This window comes from Phasianus colchicus, chromosome 2 (genome assembly GCF_987193195.1).
Source record: "Phasianus colchicus chromosome 2, bPhaCol1.hap1.1, whole genome shotgun sequence".
In the NCBI taxonomy this organism is placed as follows: Eukaryota; Metazoa; Chordata; class Aves; order Galliformes; family Phasianidae; genus Phasianus; species Phasianus colchicus.
This window is the reverse complement of record NC_143437.1, coordinates 56,161,671-56,175,569: the sequence shown is the minus strand read 5'-3', so window position 1 is coordinate 56,175,569 and position 13,899 is coordinate 56,161,671. Positions and strand designations below refer to the sequence as shown.

General features: G+C 37.8%; 1 protein-coding gene across 10 annotated transcripts in view; it reads left to right on the top strand.

Moving 5' to 3' along the window:
- The window catches only part of EYA4 (EYA transcriptional coactivator and phosphatase 4), a 151,777-nt gene extending 143,186 nt beyond the window's left edge, over positions 1-8,591 (top strand). For 8 of the 10 annotated variants that reach the window (XM_090135776.1, XM_090135775.1, XM_090135774.1 and 5 more), the window contains 3 exons: positions 1,675-1,796; positions 4,434-4,534; positions 6,171-8,591. In XM_090135776.1, coding sequence (XP_089991902.1) covers positions 1,675-1,796; positions 4,434-4,534; positions 6,171-6,251 — 304 coding nt within the window. In that variant the 3' untranslated portion in view covers positions 6,252-8,591. Of the gene's footprint in view, positions 1-1,674; positions 1,797-4,293; positions 4,395-4,433; positions 4,535-6,170 lie in introns of all 10 variants that reach the window. The other 2 variants (XM_090135773.1, XM_090135767.1) reach the window with 1 other exon arrangement.
- Positions 8,592-13,899: the final 5,308 nt, after the last annotated feature.

Sequence of the window (13,899 nt, the reverse complement as noted above, 5' to 3'; positions counted from 1 at the left end):
TGTAATACAACTTTTGAATAAAACATAGGAAAAATTTCATTATTATTATTTCATTTTCTGTCATTTCCACACTGAGTAGTACGAAAGGTCTTTTAGAATGTAATGTATGGTCCTATGAACATTGAAAGTGTATTTTGCAATTGTGAGCCAGGCTTTAAGCTATTTATCCTGTGGGCAGCAGCCTCTGAACTCCAGGTCTGTCTATTCTGGACTTCAATGTTTGTGCCTATTCACAGTGGTACCTAAGTACTCTATAAATCCCCAAAGAGAAAATCATTTTTATTCTGTCCTCCAAATAGATTGGTATGATTAAACATATATCTGAGTTTTCAGAGGAATGAATATCTGTGTTTGATACTCAGATAAATGCCTGGATCCCAGTCATGAGGCATAATTGTTCCTGTGAGATAATGGAGCTGTGAAAACTGCTGCTGCTTAGTCACCTATTTAATATGTATTTTATTGGAAATCCTCAAAACATGTCTTTAAACTATAAGGAAGCCATCTTGCCTTCTAAACATATCTGAGGGTAAAAAAACTGTTAAACAAGAAAGAACAAACTTGGAAAGATGTGAAAAATAATTTTAAAAGTAGTTGCTTTTGCAATATGCCTCTCTCTTAGTTACTGTCTAAATTTTTTCACAGTGTCATAAGCACGTCATGAAAAAAAAAAAAAAAAAGTAAAAATATTGTGTTAATCATTGCATTTAGTTCTGCATTTCTTTCCAAATCGTTAGTATTCAAAAAGGCATTGTATAATGTCGATCAGTTGGGCATTGCAGGATGAATGTGATAAACAGTTGTCGCTGGCTCAGGTCTGCTAAATAGCAGCCATTTATCTTGTCATCAAATAACTGTACAGCTATAAATTTTTAGAAGATATGCCCATGAGGCAGCTAAACTTCACCTGCATGTTAATGACAAGAAACTGAGATACATTAAGACAGAAATAATAGCCTGTGGTCTGCCTTGGGGCTTACAGAAGGACCAAAAATCACAACTAGTTGCTCGCAGTTTCGTGACCAAACACATGTTCCAGCCTGTCAGTGCCTGAAATGTCCTGGCTTTCAGGTTTCTATTGTGTAACAGCTAAGCTCAGCTTCTCCATCCAAGCTTTCAACCTTTCCATTCAGTGCTATCTTATTAATGCGATTATGATTGTCTTTCCCTTTTCTCAGAAAAAAAAAAAAAAAAAATTACTCTTGCAACATGAAGAAAGTGATGTCAGTGCGCAGAAATGTATATTGGCCACTTATTTCCCCTCAAGACAGGAGTAACAAATGATGTTTTTGCTTTCTCCTAACACTTTAATTTGGCTGGTAGCTACTGCCAAGTAATCCCGAGCAGGAAAATGATGCTTTGAAGGCACTGGGATGTCTGTCTTCAGAGGTAGTGATCTTATATATATGTTTCAGTGGACTCATCTTCAAGGGCCTGGTTTTCATAAATCAGCCTGGAATACTTCCTATAAATCATGCCTATATATGTTTCAAAGGATTTTGCCAAAAAGTTTATGTACATTTTTCTGGAAGTGATGGTGCTGAGTAGCACTGCTGTGTGAGTGAAAGTAAATGTTGAGAAACCTCGAATATGCTCTCCACAGCTGGTTCACCTCATCAGCATTCGGGTAAAGTTTTTAAACTATTCAAGCTTAAACTATTTCTCTCATTTTAGGAGTAACTGTGTAAATGTGTTGGTAACAACAACCCAGCTTATCCCAGCACTTGCAAAAGTCTTGCTATACAGTTTAGGAGGAGCTTTTCCCATTGAAAATATTTACAGTGCAACTAAAATAGGTAAGAAAATTATTCCTTCCTTCATTCTAACTACTCTGCATTATTAATAATTGCTTGCCAGTAATGGATGGATTCAAAACCATGGTCCTAACTCATTTTTAGTTAAAAGTCAGGCATTGCACATGTTTAGTTGTTTATGTCAATAATAATATTCCTAATTCAGCTTCTTTTCATATATTCCTAATATGATAAAGGTTCCAGTACTTATTAAAAACCTCAGAAACTCCTAGTTAAAATACAGAGAACATAAAATGTGCAGAGAATAATGAAGAAAAGTGTTTCATTAATTCTAATCCAAACAGAAATTTTGTTAAAATAATCTCTATTCTGATCTTCAGCTCTGTGTAAGGTAGACCCACAGCTTCCTAAGCTTTTTTGGAATCACAGCATATTACTGAGCATAATGATGACTGGTACCCACAGAAACTGTGCTGAGGGATGCCTCAAGGGCACTTCCCTATTCTGCTGCTGACTGGGTACTTTGAAGGGGTTTGTGTTCAGTTTGCAGAGTTGTATATTTGGGAATCACATCCAAATGTAATATAAGAAAAGTTACCAGCCCTGTGAGATCATAGAATCATAGAATGGCCTGAATTGAAAAAGATCACAATAATCATCGAGTTTCCACCCCCTGCTGTGTGCAGGGATGCCAACCACCAGACCAGGCTGCCCAGCCACATCAGCCTGGACTTGAATGCCTCCAGGGATGGGGCATCCACAACCTCCTTGGGCAACCTGTTCCAGTGCGTCACCACCCTCTGTGTGAAGAACTCCCTCTTAATATCTAACCTAAGTCTTAGTTTAAAACCATTCCCCCTTGTCCTATCACTATCCACCCTCATAAGTAGTCTTCCCTTCTCCTGTTAATACGCTCCCTTCAAATATTGGCAGGAAATTGGACATACGACACAGTCTACTACTAGCAGTAATTTTGGCAGATTTCATGATTTGCCATTTAGTAATTTAAGAATGTTTACTATAATATCTTGAATATATCTTTATTAAAAAAATACTGCATTTCCTAACTGTTCTTCACAAGTGAAAAAAAAGTGAGAAAGTGACAAAATTTACATTATAGCAGTGTTAGGAAAATTTATTATCTCAGTTATCTGTTAATTAGCTGTAGCTCATCCCTCGAGACAAAAAAGCCTCAAATCCTTTGAAAAAGTCAGGGAACAATGTATCCCAAATACAGTAAGCTTCTGGAATTAATGTCATGGCATACAGTCTATATGTTGGCTTCAGTTAATGAGATTACACTCAGAACAAAGAAAATCATGCTGACAGCATCTAAGGGGTTGAGGAGTGAAGCTGCATCTCTGAAGGCTCTGTGGAAGGAATCCTGCACCAGGATTTCCTTGAGGAACAGTGGCTGCTGTCTCATCCCTCTTGGGAGCACAGCAAACTCTCTTCAGTACAGGACCTACTTTTCATTTCAGTGACTTCTGCTTTGTGTTGAGCACAGGACTAAAATTTTAGCTGTTTCTTGCACATACTGAAATCAGATCCTGATTGGACAATTAATACACAGAATGCTTTTCATAATCCTAAGCCTTTTCCTATTGGACCATCTAAAGAAAAGCAAGAGAAGAGCACTAAGAATCATCTAAGATCCAGAAATCAGGAGCTTAAGAGAGGCGACAGGAAAATCCTGGGGGGGGGGGGGGGAAGAGGGAGGAGGAGGGGGGAGGCATCAGGTAAAAAGCTATTACGAAAAGAAAGTAATCTTTTTCTACATTAATGACAATATGTATGACAATATGTATGACAATAAATTATGGTTAAATTGCAATGGGGCATGCATAGGTTGCATATCAGAGAAATATTTCCTAAAGGAAAAGTTAATTAAATATGGAGATGCCTGTGAAAACAGCAAAATCATTTTATCTGGACAGTTCATGGATCAATAAAGCAAGCATTTGCTGGTAAATTGAAGCTGTAGTACAGTGGGAAGATGGGTAGGTGACTTTGCCTGGCTCTTTTAAATCCTGTTTCTTGTTACTGGCTTAGCCTACTTGTTTCCACATTCCTCCAGAGGAGCCAAATACTTCATGGAAGTTCTCCCAGGAACCTGTTGTCTAGTTTTATTTTTGGTGTCCATTGTTTTCCAAACACATTTTCCATTGCTACATGGCTAACTTTCAGAGATATACTAGACCTGAAATTGCTGCAGTCCTTGAAAAATTATTACTACAGTAATAGTGAAGCATTTAATTTCAATTTTCCTTTCACTAACCTATTTGTTTTTGCAGTGCTGCTAATTCCTTTATTTTAGTGGCTTTCCTGTGACTGTTAAGAAACGGATTTAATTTGACCCAAATCAACTTAGTGTCACTAACAGTGTTAATTGTTTCTCAGCAGTTTTAGCTCTAAATCTCAAGGCTGGGAACTATAAAAAATAAGTAGTAGTAGCGATGTCTTAGCGCTGCAGTAAACCTTTGTAGAGCATCATGGTAACTTGCTTGATAGCTTGAACAAGTAGTGCATTGTTTTTCAGGCAAAGAGAGCTGTTTTGAGCGTATAGTGTCCAGATTTGGCACTAACATAACTTATGTTGTGATTGGAGATGGCCGAGATGAGGAGCATGCAGCTAATCAGGTAACTTCACTCTGAACTCTTATCTCATTTATCTTCCAGGAAAAGAAAGTTGCTTTGAACGAATAATGCAAAGGTTTGGCAGAAAAGTAGTATATGTTGTAATTGGGGATGGTGTAGAAGAAGAACAGGCAGCAAAAAAGGTAACCTGTCTCCTGAAATGTTGGTGTGATACATAGCTACTAATGCAAGCCTTTCTGTTTGCATTTCTGTCAGTTTTGTACAATGGCAGAATGACAAATCATTTCAGTCTACAGGCATAAGGCCATAAGAGCATGATGACATCAGCACTTAAAGTAAAATGAACCATTTGGATTCTAGCATTTGCTTTATTTCAGTTTGGAAATAAAAGAAAAGAAAAAAAAACAAATTCATTTAAAAATTGACAAAAAAAAAAAAACGGTGTAAAAATGTCTGACTAACGTCAAGAAAATTACAGATATATCATGGGTTTGACATGAATGTTGGGTGGTCATTCTCTTTAAACAGTGAAAACAGGTAGGTTTGAAAAGAGGTGTTATGGAGAATGTGAAAAACCATTAAAAGGATTGTGCAGATTTTTTACTTAAATAAAGACAGATCTGTAGTTGGCTGGAGCACACAGGATGAATGTATAGTTTGATTCAGGAAATAAACATCTGCAAACAGAAAAAGCAAACAACATACAGACTGTGCACCAAATCAGTTTCTAAAAAAAAAATAAAAATGTTTATTTAGAAGTATTGTTTCCTCATCTGATGAATTCAAATCTAAACTTCCTCAGATAAATTTTCTGTGTTCAGAAGGAGATCAAATTAGTAGAAATTTGAACCATGCTTCGCAATATAAACCCTCAAATGTGCAGAAACAGATTTATTTATTTTTTTCCTCTGTACACGTGCATAAGTTATAGAAATGTCTTTGTGCTAGAAGTAGAGAAATTAAAGTGTTAAGTTTGTAGAGTGTAGGTGGAATGGAAACAAAATGAAAATAACTGAAATGCTTATTCCAAATGGTTCCTTGATGTAGGTACTGGTGATGGGTCTTTCGTAGATTGTGCTAAACAACGGTGGTTGGATTGTGTACTTTCCAGTTTGGCATGCTTTTTTTCTAAATGTTGGCTACACTGCATGAATAGATAACAGAATTCAGAGAAATGGTTGAATAGAGCATATTACAAATAGATCTGAACAGAACATGAAAGTATGACTTCAATTCTACTCTGATCAATTGCTGAAGGAGAAAAGTGCATATACCTGCAACTCTCAGAGACGCTGATGCTTTCTGCAACACATTATCTTCTTTTAAGTACAGAAATGTGTTATTTTCTCCTCAAAAGATGTTTATTTTTCTTTTCCTCCCAGAAGGACAAAAATGTAATTCAACTCTGTTTCAAAGTGTGTGTGAAGCCACATTTTATAAAAGTCTTATAACTTTTCAAATGAGCTTTCAGTCTCTTGCAAAGTATAACAAGTGGAACAGAAGCAGATTTCCTGTTAATGCTCCTTTGTATGGGTTTCCATGATAACAAGAAAGCAAATAGCCCTCACTAAATAATGGGCTCTTTACAAAGACACTATTAAGAAAGGCTGTCTAATTTTTTTTTTACCTTCAGGTGAACTGTTGAGCTCAGATCTATTTTGGCCTGATTTTTGTCAGTACCTTACTAGCAAAAATCATTCCAGAAACACAGTGGTGTAAACTCCATGGTGGTAACCTGACTAGTCTCATGCATCAGATACCGCCCTCTGTCATAGCATTCATTGTTCCTGACCTTTTTCCCCCCTCTGACAAACACAGCACAACATGCCTTTCTGGAGGATATCCAGTCATTCGGACCTCTTGGCTCTCCATCAAGCACTGGAACTAGAGTATTTGTAACTGTGTTCTAAAGTTGGCGATCCTTTTTTTTTATATATATATTTCAAGTACACTGAATTTTTATGTGTGATTCAATGCCTCTGGCTTTACACATATGAATTGTCTTAAGAAGGGAAGAAATATTTGGAATTAAAAATTCCAAATTGAAGAATTCAGATTGCTGAATGGAGTTAAAACATTAGTGCTACGTAAGGAAGCTCTATGGTCTTATATATGCAACGTTTTTAAATGGATTAAAACTGTGGAGGTTGCTGGTACACACCGAATGAGCCCTGACAGGAGTGAACAAAGGACTCGAACTGGCAAAGCACCAACACGCGTTTTCCAACCGACAAGGTGGTGTTCAACAACATTCCTCAAAATGGGATATATTCTCAGCACTGAGGTTTGAACCAGACTTTAGCCTACCTAACCCAGAAAATCTGAATTGGAATGCACTCAGACTGTATAATGACAATCCTGTCTAGACCTGTAATTTGTGTAAATTATTGATGAAAATAACTTACTGTGACTTTATTAGCAGCTGATTTTGGAAGTGGATGCAATTTTTCTTTCTTTTTGGGGGTCGGGGAGGGAGAGGGTTATATAATATTGTCTCTTTTATAAGTTTGGCAAACAGAATGTGCATAATGATGTGTTGTGCCTTAAGGAGAAGACTGTGTTTGTGTGTTATAATGTAACTTTGGTTAAAAACTATGTAGATAAACAAACAAACAAAAAGCCTTTGTGATAATTTTTGACATGACCAAATTTGAAATTCAGAGAAATCAAAGAGAGCGGCTGCACCAAAGCATTTAAGTTTTTGTTGCAGTAAGAAAAAATAATAAAGGAAAGTTTGTGTTTTTATTTGGATTCTCAATAATTCCACTGACTGAGGAAAGTTGAGAGTATGTTGGGAGGTTGATAGTGGGGACCGCTACCATGAAAGGTAAAAAAGAAGAGTTTAACATCTTCAACATCATTTCTTGACTCTGATGAGATAACTAGGAGCCATTTTCATGAATTATTTAGTCCACTGAAAGCCATGCAATGAGTGTATTTGCTGTGTTTGAAGGAACAAACTCCCAGCCAACTGATGAAGTATCTGGAGTGCACAAATGGCATTACTGGAACGTGAAAATATTCTACTAAGCACAGATGGAGGATAAAACATAGGTTCTTTAGAAAGAAAAGAATTATAAAGAATGTCTTACTGGTCAGATGCACAAATTATGCTACATTCAGAATATTTAGGATGAACACTGGCAGCTGGAATTGCTGGCAAGATGGCATTGGCCCACTCAGGAGTATAGTCCATTTTGGTAAATATTTTGGCATATTTTGGTAGCTTTTCCATTCAGTTCCACATACAGATGTCTTCTGTTTTGGTCAACATGTCTTTCTTCACCTAATTTTGATTACGAAAGATTAATATACAGGAGCAACCCTTAAGGGACTTTGCATTCAGATATTTCAACAGCATGTCAGGCATCTGAAGAGAGGATAAGGAGGGGATTTTGATGAAGAAATACTGAGAAATATGTTAACTTCAGTCATGTATATTAATTATTTTGGTCCACATCGTGGTAATTACCTTGCAGGTACTGAACAAGCTGTCTTTCAGCTCTGGAAAATGAGCAAGGTCCGTTTTCAACACAAGAGCCCCAGCCCCCACATGAGCACTCTAAAGCAGCTGCAGTGGTTCATTTTTCATTGCAGAAGATGGAAACTGCTTTTTTGATTTTTATTACTCTATGTGGAGATGCCTGAGGTTGCCTTTGCTCTGACTCTGTGAAGAAGTGTGAAGAAGAGATGTTAAATGTAAACTCCAATGATGCTTACAGAAGTATAGCTGTCAGCACTGAGCTGAATTTCTTCCACCCCTGTTTTGAAGCCAGTGTATGCCTAATTACCAGGTAGTAAGCAAATTTCATCTTTGTTGATGTATTATATGAAAGTTATTTGGTAGATGAAAGCTTGGAGCCACTAAAAAATCAAGGCAAAACTCCTTTGTAACTTCATGAAAATTGAATTTGTTTGCTGCTTTGGAATTGGGTATACAAGTCATCATAAAAGAAAAATAATTTTTTGTTATCATTGGAAAGTGTGAAGCCATGAGAATAACCACACATGAAATCACTATGCACCAGCTACTTGGGTGATAGATATGTGTATTCAACAAATAAAAATGATGCATACCTTATTTATATTTACAGAACTTGCCTAGTCACATTTGCTTAGAAGTACATTTTTGTAAGACCTGTGGTGCCAGTTTTTCATAGTCTTCAAGTGGGAAAAAAATGTTTCTACTGGAACAGGAAAAAAGGTTGAACAAAGCCCTTCTCAAGTTCCAGCACTGTAACATTGCATGAGAATGTCAATATAAAAGTTTTTATTTAAAAAAAAAAAAAAAATTGGTATGGTGAAATAGCTTATTTTTCATTTCTTTTTTTCTTTCCTTCTTTCTTCTTCTTCTTCTTTTTTTTTTAAGTGATAGCATTATTTAAATTGCATGAAGCAATTTTATTTCTCTTTTTTCTTTAGCTTTTCAGTGTTCTTTACCAAATCAGATGTTAGAACAAACAATAGCCCAGCAACAACCATCAGTTCTTAAAAAGGTTTGCAGTGGAGTTGTTCTTAGCTCTCTGGCAAGACTGACTCAATTAATATACTGGACTTTCAGAGAGGAGGTGGAGGCAAAAGGAGGGAAGTTTTGCAGAACACAATAAAGTTCTGATTTTAACTTGAATTCTGTGTCCTAAGTCAATGAAAGTTAATTATAAAAATAATCCACAAAAATGCACCAAAACAAACAAACAATCAAACAAACAAACAAAAAAAGCCACAAAGATTTATCTCAAAACCCTTCACAAAACCTAAAACTCTAAGGAAAAATTGCAAAGTACAAATACTGCCTTGCTAAGCAAAAATTGTTATATATCCTTGAACAAGATTGTGTTGTACATGCCTGTTTTGTAGAAAGAAAGGACACTGATAAATATTCCTGCATGAACAACTGAGAGGATAAAATAACCAAGGCAGAGATGTAGTCAAGATAGACTGTTCCAGATGGGATTAAGCTGAAGGCTGGTCATTTTGACATTGAGTGCATTTTAATTCAACAGCGTATTAATCAGAAACTGCCTTCCCTTCAGCCTCACCTGAACAATCAAGATTGAGCAGTGTCACGTTTGCAAGTATTCTGTGCAAATGACATGTAGAATACAATGCCTTCTGCTGATACTCTAAGCAGTTTTCAGTCAGTACAGAACTTGAAAGTTCATTAGGCATTTGAATACTAAGCTTGCAGAATACAAAATAGTGTGATTGCAGTCACAAATTAGTAACTTAAATAGATATAACTCCATGCAGCTCAGCCTATCAGTGAAAAAGGAAGCAAAAGCTAAAAATGATAATTGTTTTTAGATGCCTATGGAGATAGCACACAAAGACATAGGTGACAGCTAGCTCCCAATTAATGATTTCATTAAAAGCCAGCGTGAGCAGCAGTGTTTGCATCCACAGTAGATGCAGAGTATGTTCCAGTGTAAGCAATGACAAGAGAGATGAAGCCAAATCAAAATCCTGTATACAGGCACACTTCATCTCAGAGCAGATGAAATCCTGCAGCCAACTGAACTGCAGAGTTTGTGGTGAATGTGGACTTGGCCCACAATAGGAAACCTGAATTTTAGCTGTGAGTTTGTGTCCAGATCCGGGGTTTTGGTTCAAAAGTCATCTCTACTTTACAGGAGTGATACCAAGCATATGCTTGAAATGAATATGGTATTTAGTATCTTTGAAGAGGAGCTGAAGTGACATGAGCCAAATCCCAGCAATAGCAGCATTTTTGAGATAAAATTGAAGCCAAGGGTGTCTGTTATGTATTAGCAGATTATAGTTTATTGGGGCCTACATAATTTAAGAAAATGTAAATTAAAATTAAAAGCTTGTAAAATTATGTACATCTTTACTATTTCTCAATAAATACACTTGGAAATGTCATTTTCTGCACTATAACATTTTGTAAGATGTTTGGTTTGCGGTTGAAACCCTCAGTAAAGAATATCTCTCATGGGAACTGAGCATGACCTTGAATTCCTCTTAAGTATGTCCGTGCTGTCCCAGTGATCCACATCAAGCTCCTCTGTGCCCTTGCAGTATGGTAATGACTAGCTCTTCTTTGTGCTGTTTGCAAGGTGCAGCCCTGTAGGAAACCTCCCTTGTCCTGCACTCAGGTTTCCTTGCAAAGGACAGCAGATGTCTTGCTCCCGACTGCAGTTTGAAAGACAACTTTTTTATTACAATGGCCTGGGAACAATTTGTTGATCTAGAAAAATAATGCATGAATTTAAATTCTCTTACCAATTCATTAACTAATGTTATGCTAATATTTTTCTTATGGACGATAAGCTCCAAAACAGAAAAGTTGTTCAGCAGACAGACTGGAGCACTCCAGTGAAGCTGAGTCTTGAGAAACTTTGCATGCTGTCTTTGGGAGTGGTGCATCATGTTGGGGGCAGTTCTTGTTTCGAAAGTAGCAGTGCCTTCGCTGTCTGCTTGCAGGGGCTTTAAAAAGTCATTTCAAAAGGCAGGGCTACAAGCTGATCAGCACACGTGATGTGACATTACAGTCTTGGAAACAGCATTGCAAGTGGCAGAGCCTTGGGCCTTGGTACCCCAGCACTTCAACCAAAAAAAAAGCAGATTTTTTTTTCTGGTTGAGAAGAAAAAAAGAGAGAAAGCACAAGAAAATTTCACATTTATATTTGTTTTTTTTTTTGTGTGTGTGTGTGTGTTGGATAAGCGAAAAACAAACAAACAAAAAAACCCTTTGTCACAAAAAGTACCAACCTTTGTCACACAAAGTACCATTTCTCAGCATTGGCAGATGAACTAGTCCTCAAATATCTATTTGAATGTTGACTGTTAGAAATTCAAATATGCTCTCCAATAAAGATGAAGCATGAGAGCACAGGAAAACGAATGATGTGGATTTAAACAAATGAGATCATATCAATCTCAGGTTGAGAACAGATTACTAGACTTAGTTAATTAATTAGACTTGATTTTTCTGCTGTGTTCTCAGTTGCTAGGAAAATGAAGAGCAACAGAGAAGCAGCAGATGGAAAGTGATTCATGTTTCCTGGGCTACTATATCATCTTCTGTGCTCTTCTCCAGGAAGCACACACTTTTTCAACTAATAAATAAAGAAATAAACTGGGAAAAAAAAGAAAAAGAAACAAACAAAAAAAACAACCAAAAACAAAAAACAAAAAACAGCCCTCCAACCAGAACTGTTTGGAAAATATTAGAAATCTGTGACTCACTGAAACCAAAATATGTGTACACACATGTGCCAATGAATAAAACATTTATAGTCCTGTTTAGAGAAAAAGTGAATCTAGAGCCCGCCATATCAGCCAGAAAAAAAGTCTGAGCCATTGTAGGAATCTGTTGAGTATGGCTCTTATCTGGGATATCAATTCTCTGATGCTTTTTGGTCCCAGTGCTGAACACAAATGTTTCTGGAAAAAAGAAAAAAAAAAAAAAGAGGGTGAAAGATAAGGAAGGAAAGAAGAACTGGAACAAAAAATCCAGCACTAAACTCACTATGTCCACTGTGAATGGAAATAGAAAATGCCCTGGACAGCATTTAGAAATTGAGAAGCTATGGTGAGGTGCCTCACAGCAGCCCTGCAGCCCCTACCAGTGGCTGGGCACTGAAAACAGTGGGGCAGGGCAGATATCTCAAAAAGATGGTACAACCTCAGTCTCTGGCAGCAAGAGAGAGAGATCCCATCCACCTGACAACTGAGCTGCTCACTTTCAGTAGCCCAAGGGGGCACTGCAATTCATAAGCATACAATGTCTCCTGCACATGGACATTTAAGTATATTAATTCTCCAGAAAATAGTTAGCTGTTGTGATGAAAACTTAGTAACAATTTAGGAGCAATTGATTTAATCCCCTGCTATTACAACACACTAATAGTTTTCACACTAAAAAAAATGGTTTTCATTTATGTATGCATATTAATTTTCTCATGGAATAAATAACTCATCTGGGTAGGAGAAGGAAGTACTGAACAGGGACTGAAACTGATATCTTCTAAGTGAATTTTCTAGCAAAAAAATGTATATTCTTTTTTAGTCATGCAGCTTGCTGTCCTGTTGATGACAGATACATGCATATTATCCTGTAAAACTTGTTTCATCATAAAAGCTGTTGCATCTGATGGCAGACTTGCTCTTTGCTTTGTGTGGCCATCTCCATGATGATCCGTGTGGGTTGGAGATTCATGATCCTTAAGGTCCCTTCCAACCCAGGCCATTCTATGATTCTGTGATCCCGTCCCTACTTTGTGTAGCAGAGGTTTTGATCAGGACTGGGTTCGCTGATCCAGCTGCAGGCTTAGTCCCTCCACACATGACATAGCAACAATGAAATGCTTTTTCCTCCTTTTCCTACTACACAGTTTAGCAGGTTTAGCTAAACCATGTGTATACCAGCAGTACCTGATCCCATCCCATTATTCATTAGTCCTGTTCAGGGAAGGCAAGATACTGACAGGCTGCCCTGCTACCATACCATACAACAGTATGTCCATGAACAAGTTCCCATGTCTCCATGCTGGAGCAATTTGATATGTGTCTGTCCCACCACACAGCTCTTGCTGTTTAGTTTCTACCAAGTAGACTGGCAGCAGGTACAACAGCCGAATGTTTGTGAGATATCCGCATCTCCCCAGCATGTCCTGTGAAGAGCCTATTATGCTATCTTCACAGGAGTGCATCAGCTTCAAATGCATCTTTCTCATACGTAAAGCTTTTAGTGTGCTTTGGTTTTATGGCACAAGCTATGACTGGAGCATGGCATACACTTCTTCAGCCTATGCAAAGGGGTATTTACCAAAAGCCTTTAATGACAATCTGTGCTTTGCAGTCACTCATGCTTAAAGCAAAACAGATTTTTTTATTTCTTTTTTTTAAGTGTTGGGGGGAGGGAAAGTTAAAGAAGTGGGAAAAGAATGGAGCCAAATGCAGAGGGAGGCTGCTCAGCTCAAACAGCTTGTGCATGCTGATTTATGAAATGCAATCTTGTTCTCAGCAGTCACTGCAAGCCACTGACACATGGCAGCTGAGGGAGGTAAAGTAATTAGCAAGGTCTATCTTCTGCTATTACTCACTGGGAGCCGAAATCACCAGCCTTCAATAGTCTTGATGAGCAATAAGTTTGTGCTCTTCCTCTGGCTGGTGGGCAACGTAGAGACAGTGTAACTACCTGGCCCCTGAGGCTGGTTGAGAGTGGGGGCAGACAACCTTGCTCAGGTCCTTTCTTGAGATGGGAACTTACCCTGCAGACCCAGCCCTTCAACTTCCCTGCCGCAGCCTCACTTGCTACCACCGTCGTGGCAATGACCCACATAAGCATCTGAGCACCTGAGGAGTAAGGAGTGCAATTCCCATTTGCTCTACTGAGCTGTTTTTACATCCTCCTTAAACAAAGTTGGTTCTAGTGGTGCTCTAGCAGGGAGAACTGATACACTGGGGGGTGCAGGGAGAGGGGGAGAAGGAAGGAAATAAGTCCTCAAGAATTTAAGTCCTCAAGAAGTCAAGATCTTCTCATACCAAGGGGTAGCCCTAAAAAAAACCAAGCAGTTGCTAG